This window comes from Morone saxatilis, unplaced genomic scaffold, assembly GCF_004916995.1.
Source record: "Morone saxatilis isolate NCDOM2014 unplaced genomic scaffold, NCSU_SB_2.0 Contig9, whole genome shotgun sequence".
Classification (NCBI taxonomy): domain Eukaryota; kingdom Metazoa; phylum Chordata; class Actinopteri; family Moronidae; genus Morone; species Morone saxatilis.
In genome coordinates this window covers 21,712,087-21,723,892 of record NW_023340268.1, presented here as the reverse complement: position 1 = coordinate 21,723,892, position 11,806 = coordinate 21,712,087, and the positions used below count along the sequence as shown (strand labels likewise).

The window sequence follows — 11,806 nt, the reverse complement described above, 5'->3', positions numbered from 1 at the left end:
AAAAGGGGCAGCTTAGGAATGTTTAATACTCTGTGGTAACACGTCCACTTTTTCGAGCCATGAAGTGACTGCACTGTCACATAGATGCAGGATATGATATAAAGGAGGAGGTTCTGCTGCTTTAAGGGCTGTGGGGTTCAGGTCTTAAATGTTTTTTTTTTTTTTTTCTAACATAATCTGTAATATCACCACCATCACTGCCTGTATTTTACCATTCTGACTGGACTTCTTACCATTAAATAGAACTAATCTAGAGCCAAGACATTTTTCTTAATCATTAGTAAAACCATTCCTGTTACCCATGCCCACTTTTCGTCAGTTAACATCTACGCTATGTTGACATTTGGGGACCTTGACCCGAACATGTCCAACAGTATTGGGTCAAATTTACACGACCTATGCACTTATGTGCTTTAATCCAACCTGTTAATATTTCACGTTTGATTTTGCCTGTAATAAAGAGCTGGACTGTTTGAGCTTTGACTCGTCAATATCTGCACAAATAACAAGACTCCATCTAAATTAAAAACAAAGTTTAATCCAGGGTTTTAACTGTTCACTGTTACAAAGAGGAAGTAAAAAGCAAAGGGAAATAAAAACATTATTAAAACTGACAATAAATGAGGCCAGTCTTTTTTCTGAACACATCAGGGGACCAGTGGCTGTCGGGTGGAATGCAGTTCCTGCTGGTGTTTGTGTTCAGGTAACATCCAAAGTACACACCGTGGCCCAGCTGAAAGGACTTCTTCAATACGCTCACCAACATTCACTGTGGAAAGAGCACAACAAGTGTGTAATGAATGACTGTACATGAACATATAATGGTTAGTTTAAACAAACCGCTGTATTATGGCGGCTGATCTCAAAACCTCAGAGGCACAACAAAACCAACTAAATGACAAATACTAGAGAGGTCCTGAACCGATCTCAAAGATTGGTATCAGGGTCAATCAAGGATGTTTTTGACTGGTTGCTATCTGTTAAATTGAGAATTAACTAAGCCCAGTCCTTTGTTTTAACAGGTACAAAAAGTTTGACTTTTTTTGGTCCAGTGCAACCTACTCCACGTGGGCAAATATGCAAAATATTCAAAGTGCATCCACTAAAAGTGCTTGTTTTTGCAACTGACTGGCTCTGATTGTTAGTCTATTAGGTTTATGGAAAGGACCCCTACAAAGATATAAGAGTAAGATCCTTTTAGTATAACCAGAAATGGCTGTTTAAACGCTCTGTTTAAAGCCACCAGACTCCATTTAAAAAATACTAATTTTACCTCAGAACAGGAGTTGCTGGTCTACCGCTGCCTCGATCAGTAATTTTGTTTGAGTGTTATAGTGTTACTACAATTCTATTCAATTTTTTTGTTATACCGCCAAATTTATAACAGAAGTTATCTCAGGACACTTTTCAAATAAAGCAGGTCTAGACCGAACTCCTACACTGCTGCATTAAGTGGACTTGAGTTATTTCTAAACATATCTTTTAGTTTGTTTACCTTGTTATTTTGTAACATAGAGCTATTCAACTGTCAGTGTGCACTGTGCAACTGTATTATCTAGGAAAACTGACTGAAGCTCACTGATGCCAGACGGACCACTTTAATGTGGCTTGTCAAAGACAAACAAAAGGTGATTTATTGCATTTATGGATAGATTGTTACTGTAATAACGCAGCTTCAAAGAGAAAGCTCCAACAGACATACATTGAGCAATCTGAGCTATTAAAAAGGGTTATGTAACGGAACTTCATTAGTCATTGGTGGTAAAATGTGGAGATGCTCCAACCTGAACTCCTAGTCACTCCTGGGTCTCCATGCTCTCATCTTCTCCATCTCCTCCCTCCTCCAGAGCTTCATCTTCCTCTTCCTTCCTCTCTGGGGGTTTCTCATAGGCCTTCTCTGACGGAGTGACGATCACACCGTCCCATGTGGACATCTCTGTTGCCAGGTCTGCAACAACAGTTCCATTAGAGTTAGTGAGGCAGAGTTTCTACCTGCAGAGCTGGGTCAGCTACAGTGAGTAAAAACCAGTCTATACTCCTCATACTGGAGAATGATATTATCTTACAGCTGGCGTCTCCTTCAAGGCCGAGGATCTTCCTGTAACCTCCGTGAGAGAGCACCCTCACCAGTGTCTGAGCTGTGAAACACACCATGTCCTGCACAAACACACACAAACACAATCACACCATCATCAGGTAAATGCAACACTTCCAGTGTGCTACAGAATATTAAAGACACAGGTCATAAAGAGTGGAATCACCAATCTCCCTGTATGGCCTGCAGTGAAGCGACGGGACCAGGCCTACCTGCTGTTCCAGAGTCATCACTGTGTGCACTCTGAAGTTCCCGCTCTCACAGGGGTCAGTGATGCCCACAGAGCCGGGCAGAAAGAGGCCAGCAGCCAGCATCTGTAAGCAGCGTCTTCAAAACACAGAGTCCAACACAAAGCTCAGAGAAACGTCCCATCTGTAGTGAATGTAATCAAACAGATGAAACCTGAAAATGGGGACCAACCTGTAGGCCACGTTCAAGGACAGGGGCTGCCTGGACGGGTTGTTCATCACTGCGGAGTGGCCCTGCAACACAACGGACACAACACAACATTAGGACACTAAGTTCTGTTTTTCAAATGGCAGAAGTCAGGGAGTGTAAAGCAGCAGACTCACCAGCAGGTCCAGGATCCAGGGAGTGAGGGGTTCAAAACCAGGGAAGCGCAGCCTCAGGTCCTTCAGCAGGCGGATCAGCACCTTGACCCTAAAGGCGATCAATATGACAGAATCCAGTGAGGTCGGGCGAGCCGCACTGTGTGCATATGGTCTGGACAAGGAGACTTTACTCACGTTGACTGAGAGGCGTTCTCCTCAAACCAGCGGGCGTGGCGGATGGCAGCAAGGGCGCTCTGCAGCACCTTGATGTCCACTGAAGAGACAACAGACAAAGTAACCCGAATGCAACAAAAAAGACTCCACCTGGGGACACTGAGGATCATGGTCGGTGTAAGTTGTGTGTGAGTTCATACAGTGCAGCTCAGGGTCCAGTTTACGCAGGTTGGGGGGGACGGTGGTGATGAGGATCTTGACTGTAGCATCGGCTGAACTGATCTCGAAGCCTGTCTCGTTGGTCAGCATGGACAGCACTGAAACCAGCAGATACACAGTCAGCACTGTTACATCACAAGCTGATTGTGTGCTGCATTAGATCAATTATCAACTGATCACTGACATTTTGAGAAATGCAGACAACAACTGAACCAGCTCAGCTTTAAAGTACACTGTTTGAATCCAGAATTAAATGAAACCAATTAATGTCACCAACTGTCCTGTTACAGTGAAAGCATACACCTTTCAGGAAGTGAACAACAGCCCCTCACTGGGTTACCTTCAGTAGGGTCCTGTGTGCGAAGGGTCTCCACTACTTTGTTGCCAAGAGCAGCGACTGCCTCCACTGTAAAAAGGAAAAAAAAAAACATCCAACATTACAGATGAAATGGTCAGGGGCTCTGAATAAAGCTCTCCTTGCATTAGAATGACCAGGCAGACTGACACACAGGGTTTTAACGTAGTCAACAGGCACTAAATTCACACAAAATGACCAACTCAAGACCGTTTCTCTGGCAGTGAGGGATTGTATTAGCCTCACTACTGTTTGGCTAAAGGTTTAAATTAGGGACATCCAATTTGTTTTTGCCGATCGGAATATCTGCAGATACAGAGTCCGGATCCGATCTGATAATACAGTTGCACAGTGCACACTTCCCTAACTGAACTGGTGAAAATGGTCAGTACCTGACAAAATCTGGAATCAATTGTCTGTTTAGATTTGCTTTGTTTAATCTGATACTTCCCATTTAAAAGCAGTGTTAGACTATTTATTTAGCCTACTTGTGTTAAAGATTTGTGTAAGATTTTGTCTACTCTTGTTAAACAGAAAAGGTCTGCAGAAAACCATGTTTACACTATATTTCTAAGTAAGGTTGTTACGATACCAGAATTGTAAACTTCGATGCAATACTAGTACTAAAAAACACGAGGCAAAAAAAGTCCTGTGCACACAAATTCCTTTCTTTTGTCAATTAACCTGCACACAGTGCTGGTACAGGAGAAGTCACTGAACACATACTGAGGACCAGTTGATTTTCTTCCCTGTTGGTTCATCTGGGATGCAAAACTGATTGTAGACATTGTGAGTGAAAGAGGCATTGCTTGCTGTCCAAGGCAAGCAACAAATGCTGCGTTCTGCAGTTTACTAACACTGCATGATCTCATGACTACACCAATGGCCTCTTTATTTTTACGCAGATGACATCACTTCCTCTGGAACACTCACGTGTCGGGAGGATCTTGAGGATTACAACCAGGTCAGCAACGTTGTGTCCTGTTGTCATGGTGCCCTTCTTGTAAGAGCCCACCTGACGCACCTCTTCAATTTGCTGCAAAGACACAGAGGTACGACATTATTAACATGTAATGTACCAATATTATTAACTAGCTCACATTAGACACAGGTTACACATGTATTTACTGATACAAAAGAATTAGAAAAAAAATTCTTGCAGAAATTTGCAAAAATGTAAACCCTTACCCTTAAATTTTACCCTAAGTTGGTTTTAGATACTTATAATGAAATATGGTTAGTAAAAAATAAAGCTGTGTAGTTTTCTAAATACTTGCTGTTATTGCTTCATGTCACACGGATACATTAAACTGGGAACCTGAGATGTTCTAGCAGGACAGTTCACCAATTCATTTAGTATTGTGACCTGATCATTTGTCACATGTATCATTATACAACTCCACACACTGATCTGAACTACAATAAGGGGCACATCCCGGAGTCATTCAGGATGTTAGAGACAGAAACAGAAAGACTAACCACTTCAAAGTTGCCAGGCGCAACAATCAGGTTGTCAATGACATTGTTGATCTTTGTGACCAGGGACAGGATGGAGGACTAAAAGGAAGCAAGAGAGCAATAATCAGGGTTTGTGTCAGTGACAGTAAACAAGAGACCTATTGTAGTGCGGTCAGTGTTTGACTGTGGACTGACCTGCTCTGCGGGCGTGGGGCTCAGGTCCTGGTTTCTCTTCAGCAGACACTCGCTGAAAGCTGTCTCATCGGATGCAGGCTTCACTCGGGGGAAGGCCATCTCACACTTGTGATAAAAAACAGTCAGTCAGTACACACATTGCTGCTCAGCGCAGGGTTCCCACTCTTAAAAAAAAACAACCTTTTCCAGTACTTGTTCTCCTTTCTCTAACAATACAGGACAGCTCTTGCTCACAGTACTTACTTAACAGCCACCAAAAGACTGACCCTGCTGCAGTGATGTACAGGTGTACATCACAGGACTGCACATCCAACAGTGAACCAGAGAAGGCAAACACTGCTTTCCAGTCTGCTGTTAAAGGACCAGTGTGTAGGATTTAGTGGCCCCTAGCGGTTAGGTTGCAGATTGCTGTACTGTGACCCAAACCATTAATCAAAACTGTCTTTTATATTTACGTACTTGTATGTGGAACAGGAAATCTAGAGCGTGTTTTATCATATTTCACGTGCTGAAGCTCCTGAATGTAACCCACCCATAGGTAGTATTTTTTTTTACTCACCACATAAAAATCAAACGGGATGTGTGGGACAAATGGACGGTACCTAAACAGGAATGAAGAGAAGTCGAACAGTTTTGTGATAACAACTTTAGGCAGTGCTTATGTTAAATATTGTGGGTTCACACTCACAGCAATGTCTCAATATCATTAGGGGTGTAACACCATTCTGGTTGATTTAGGAAACAGTGCTCAAGATTCAATCTTCTCTGAATACTTTAACCAAGTCTGTCAAAATAAATCAGGACACGAGGAACCTCTTTGTTTGTATGGCATAAAATATCAGAAAAATCAATGTTGTCACTGTTTTTCATATGGATTTTAGTACCAAATGCAAATGATTGACTAGATTACAAAAACAAAAACATTAAACATCAAACAACCAAGAAAACCCCTATAGTAAACAAAGCCTTCAGTATATAGAAGATGACATTTATTTATTTTACATTCGTGTACTCCTGTCAGCAGTATAAGCCACTATAGACCTATATAAAGGCCCTGTCTTGCAAAAAACAAAAACAATCTTAAAAAAATACCATGATACAAATATTTGTGCCCAGCTAATGATAGACTAAATTAAAACATGTTCTACGACAATATCCTGTACGTATATATGTATGTACATACGTACATCTACTAATGCTGCTTTAATCATGATACCTTTGAGATGTTAATTAAGAAAATATTGGAAAATAATTGTATCGCAATATTGTATTTATTCTCACATGATCATTGTTTGATAGATAGCAGTGATGTGAACATAAACTCAGGGCTGTGATGTTGGATGTTATAGCTACTGTATTAAATACAAATCCAGATGTTCTGGTTGCATTAAAAAAGAAACCCCTGTCTCAGGTTTGATGCATATGGAGTGTGTTCTTTCTTGCAATATATCACCAATATATTGAATCGTGGCCCCTGTGTGGTGATACGCCTTCCTCTACTGTTGATAAATACAAGCCAGTAGCAGCCCGGTGCTTGAACTCACCCCTGGACCAGTCCTCCACGGGACCCGAAGCGGCCTCCCCGACCCCTGCCGCGGTCCCCTCTAGACACAAAACACAGTACAGTGTCAGAAGTGCTCGTCAACGACAGCTTTAAGAGTAATGAACTACTGGAACCCGTTAGGAACACTGATGCTGCGCAGCCTTACACACGTTACGCTCCCATACACAGCACTGATTCATTCATTCACTCAGCTACTTGGCCTGCGGTGTTAGCTGACGTTAACCCACTGGGTAGTGGGTACATTAGCCATGTAGAAGCACACATTCCTCTGTGGTTCACACATGGTACCATTCATACTCACTGGAATAATACAACATTAATGAGCTGCCTCGCTAACAGGTTAGCTGCAAACAATGCACGTCGCTAGCTTCACGTTACGCTAACATAACTCGCTCTAGCAACGACTACAATCGACAGTTTTCTTTGCATCAAACTGTAAAAGACAGTGGCACTTATGGTCAATCAGGCTGAAGTATAATTACCTCATTGCGTACGACGTTTTGATTGTTTAAAGTGAAAATGCTAGGAGAAGTGTTCACCGTAGACCGGCTGCTAATGCAGTGCTGCTTCTTCTTCTTCTTCTTCTTCCTCTTTGAGCTTTAATGGCTGTTGGAAAACCAGCTCACCGCCCTCTACTGGACGGGAGTGTGGAGCAGTAGATTGGCAAAAAACAACTAAATTCCCTTTATTATTCTTGTTACTATTACTAATTAAGGAAATTATATCTTTCCTAGCACATTCCCCAATGTAATATTGTGTGTTTCATCATTTAGTACTGCTATTAAAGATGCCATATTATGCCCTGGGGATTCCCCCTTTTTAATATAGTGTTTCTTTTTCTTAGAGATTCAACAGAAGCTGGCACACTTAGTGTTGCAATACTGCCATCTTCTGGCGGTAGTTAACTCCAACAGTGTCTGGTTTGTCAGATCTTTCTCATCAGTCTTGTTCTCCTTAGCAAACTGACTTTGTCTACTTCCACCACACTCCAGTATGCTCCGGAGTCCTGCTCCAGTTAGCTCTGATCTTTTCATCTCTTCCATCCTGTGCTTCTCTCTCATATATATTTCTGCAACAGCAGGTTCTACAGCAGGCCTAGCTGACAATGTTCACAAAGACGTTGAAAGTGTGCAGTTCATATTACTGTGTGCTATTCTTAATCTAGTCACCATTATCTACTTTTTTATATTTTATTTCTCACAATACTTCATTTTGAATTGAATGTAAATGTCTTCCCCTTATCTCCTGATCCCACTCTGATTTTGAAACGTTTAACATGGATGTCTGTTTTGTTTTTGAACAGCTTTTTCCCTAGTGTGTCCACTCTCGTATTGGCCAGTGTCTTATTGTATTACTCTTGGATGTATTGCCATTATTTCAAATAGTACGTCCTGACGATTACTAGATGCCCCTGGCTTTAGACTTTTTCAGTTTTTCTTTATGAAAATGAGATTGAAGAGAAATTATGAATTAAGATTCCTTTAAGATCCTTTAAGATAAAATATATTTCTTTATCAAATTATAGAATCCTTTTTTAAATTTCTAAGGTAGGGTATAAACTGTCCTTAACAGTTCCTTTGCTTTGTAAAAGTGAAACTGTCATTACGCCTTGATAGAGCTGCTGACGCACCCTGTGCTGTTTAAAAAGAGCATCACAATTCATTTTTCATCTCACCGGTTAAAATCTTCACATATTTCTATCGCAGTTTAACTGTCATCGTTATCTTTTTTATCTTTTCTACCTTCTTCCAGTATTCTATTCTATCTGTTCGTCAATTTTACATTGTATTGGTAGAATCCGTAGCATGGGCTTGTTACGTGGAGACGACCCAATTTCTCCTGCTTGGGGATTAATAACAGAGTCTATCAACCTACTCGTAATTATTAGTCTACTCCTATCTACTCTACATCTATGCTATTCTACTCCTACTATCTAGTCATCTCTATCTATCTATCTATCTTTGAGCTGTTTTATGCATAAACACAGTGGCATTTCTCCTGACTGGACTCAGTTCTTTAGCATTTTTGACATGGACATGTGAATATATCTTGAAAGCACTTGTGTGCTTGTATGTGTATATATGTGTGTTTACTCATGTATTCTGTGTTAAGTAATAGGACTAGTGTGTATAAACAGAGTCAGATACAGGTAATACAAAGATCAACCTGAGAGTGGGAAAGTATGGAGGAGTGTTGTTTCAGTATAATTTCAAACACAAACTCAACATTCTCCCAAGGCTTTTAGTTTGACAATGAACACTGACAATGGCGTACACCACAGGCACTAATTTCTTTGCAAGTAAACTTAAGATTAGATAATAGTTGTAATAAAACGTTTACGTAACACACAGATATATCTACACAAACTAAATTAAGCCTTACTGGCTATTTCTTAGCCAAAGTAAACTCTGGGGGTGTATGTGAGGCAGATTTTCCTTTATGTCTGAATCACAGAGTCAGTCATGTAGAGGAGATATCATTCATTTGTGGACCAGCCTCTAATCCCTGCCCATTCTTCTCCAGAACAAATAAAACCCTTGACATGAAAGACTACAACACCATTTATGTAATTAAGCAAGATCGTCCTAGAGATCACCAGAGCAGTATTGGACCAAAGTTTCCTGGCTTATGTTCACCATGGTGCAGTTGAGATGGACGTGGACTTTAGTGATGGCTTTTTCAGGTAAGAAATACTTGTGCATTAATAGATTGTGTTGGAAGAATGAGACAGACCTTGTGGCTTGTAGCAGGGCTGCTGTTATCTGTATCCCTTTATAACTCATCAGAGAAAGTTTGATGTTCTGCTGAAGGAGACACTAGAGAGGCAAAAATGTATCCTGAACTGCTCAGTTTTGAGCAATCAGGTCTTATTTCAGACTACTAAAACACCCACAATACACATCCATGTTGATTTTACCTTTTATGTTTGCATTTGTAGATTTCTCCAAAATTCATTAAGAGTTAGTAATAGATAGTGCCTCATTTGCATATTTAAACATAACACTTCAGAAACTTTAAAACAAAAAATAATAATCTTAAACTAAGTATTCAACTGGGGAAGTTGAATAGTGTAGAGTCTAGTGTAAAAGGTATGGAATTTTAAAAAACCTAATCTCCACTTCAGTAGCACTTACACGCACCAAACTCTTCAGGGTTATTCCTATCTATATGCAGAAGGTTTATAGAGGGGTTTGTTAATATATCATTCATAACCTGATTTATATCACATTTTATTCCTACAAAAATGTATTATCTTTTATGACAGTCTTTTCTCATTTATGGAGTGATTCAAAGAGATATTTAAAATTTATTTTTTAAAAACCGTTGACTCTAATATATCAATACTTTATATGTACTCTTGACTCTGTAAAGACTACTCAGAATTGCTATTTCAAATAACTCAGTAATTTCGGGTGAAATATACACTGTGTGTACTCCACTCATTCTCTACAATTTTCTGATCTGCTTCTCTAAATTGAGACATCTGTAATGAAAATGTGAACATTTGGCAACAGATTTTAAATGCCAGGATCTTAGTGGCAATATAAACATGCATATGGCATATCTGAATAGCCTATCAGAGGCCCAATTTTAATGGTATTGGTTTTTGGTGAAACAGTCTCACCCCAGGGTCCATATAGTGGCTGTTTTAGAGCTTTCAGTCACAGCACACAATCTTCCTCAGCCAATGGAGTTGCCATGGAACTGTAGACGTTCACATTCTTCTTAGCACATTAAGAACTTTTCCATTTTGGGTTAAACATTGAGACTAAAAGGTCATTACTGAGCTGTCCATTGCTTGCTATATTTCGGAATAAATAGTCCATGCAGCCCTCTCCATGCTTTTTGAAGATAGAATACATGACAGTGCCACTCAAATTCAAGACAATCTGACAACTCTGACTGAGGAACCTGTAATGTTGGAAGAAATGGAGCCGCATGTGCAAGAAAAGGTTGAGAAACACTGTTTTTGACAATGGTATGAAAGTCTTTCATTTGTCCAACAATAGTTCTGAGGGTGCAAGAGGGTGGCTATATACAGGGCTTGGAAGTGACAAATCCGATTGAAAACATTAATGTGTGAATGATATTGTTGATAATAGATAATATGTCTTATTGAAACCTGCAGGGCTTCTGACAGTTCATTCTCTGGGCCTGCATGACTTTCTCAGTGCAGAGCAACTCAGCTCCATTCCACCGACGGCCTACTTTATTCCAATGGAGATCACCAACAAAGTCTTCACCGACGCACTGCTCGACAAAACATCCCTGGAATATAAGACCTTGTATAAAGAAGTCAGTGCCTTGGTAAGATGACTAACAATAGAGGATGATAAGCACTTGTAAAAGACTGTTTTTGTCACAGTGTCAGGAGGACTGGTGCTTTTCACAGCAACTGTGTTCAGCGTCTCATTTAGCCACTCGTAGCAACCGCCTTTTTTAGGATGCACAAAAGCTTAAAATTCACAGGTGGGGTATTTACTTTATTTACTTATTTTACAAAACGTGAAAAGCTCCTAAGCTTGTGTTAACCACAGACCTTATTTCAGGCATCTAAGCAAAAACCCATTAAAAAACCCACCGACTTTGAGGAGAGGCAACCGGATGTACTAAAATGCTAACTCATTTCCTTGTTTTAGGACTGCTGCATTCTATTGTCACTGTGAAATTACCTCTGTATTTAACATTTTCAAACTTTTTTTGTTTATTGTTTTCAGCTTCAAGGCATCTATAACTGCTCTGACAGCAGTATGTGTCCCACAAATAACTACTATCAAGGTGTTGAGGAAATTAATTTCAGGTATCATCATTTTCGTGCAGCTGTTCAGTGTTTAATATTAAATCATATATTTTTGTTTACAAAAAGAGTTTAAATGATTATTAGATCAGCATATCAGAATTTATGAATATAATGTATAACTTCTTCTTCACTGTGCTTTCTTTCGCAGTTCAGGATCAGTAATTGCAGATACATATATACTCTTTAAGGCCTACACTGTCAATCCAGCAATTCTCCATTATTACTTTTTAAAAAATGCTGACAAAGTTAAACCCCAAATCCTCCAACTTAATATGGACTACACAAAAAGTAAGATCTCATTTTGTACTTGTAATAGAATTTGTTCCTCCTGAGTGACGTACATGTCTGCCTTGAAGTGATGGTCTACATATGTAATTTGTATGTCTTTTTTTTT

At 39.9% G+C, this 11,806-nt stretch overlaps 1 protein-coding gene across 1 annotated transcript; it reads right to left on the bottom strand.

Annotated features, from left to right (window-relative positions):
• Positions 1-516: 516 nt before the first annotated feature.
• Positions 517-7,202, bottom strand: ilf2 (interleukin enhancer binding factor 2). The gene is made up of 15 exons (XM_035681684.1): positions 7,094-7,202; positions 6,592-6,651; positions 5,607-5,649; positions 5,048-5,152; positions 4,874-4,951; positions 4,328-4,430; positions 3,380-3,445; positions 3,021-3,137; positions 2,842-2,920; positions 2,668-2,755; positions 2,516-2,577; positions 2,308-2,422; positions 2,067-2,157; positions 1,785-1,948; positions 517-769 (listed from the first exon to the last, which is right to left on the bottom strand). Exons 1-14 carry the CDS (start codon positions 7,096-7,098, stop codon positions 1,797-1,799), a joined length of 1,164 nt encoding a protein of 387 aa, XP_035537577.1. The 5' UTR covers positions 7,099-7,202; the 3' UTR covers positions 517-769; positions 1,785-1,796.
• Positions 7,203-11,806: the final 4,604 nt, after the last annotated feature.

What these genes read in the sequence shown, in the direction of transcription:
- ilf2 (XM_035681684.1), bottom strand. An exon ending in TCCCGTTTGATTTTTATGTG is followed by an intron (nt 5,153 to 5,606) that starts GTGAGTAAAAAA and finishes TTTTATCACAAG; the next exon opens with TGTGAGATGGCCTTCCCCCG. An exon ending in CCTGGATCCTGGACCTGCTG is followed by an intron (nt 2,578 to 2,667) that starts GTGAGTCTGCTG and finishes GTTGTGTTGCAG; the next exon opens with GGCCACTCCGCAGTGATGAA.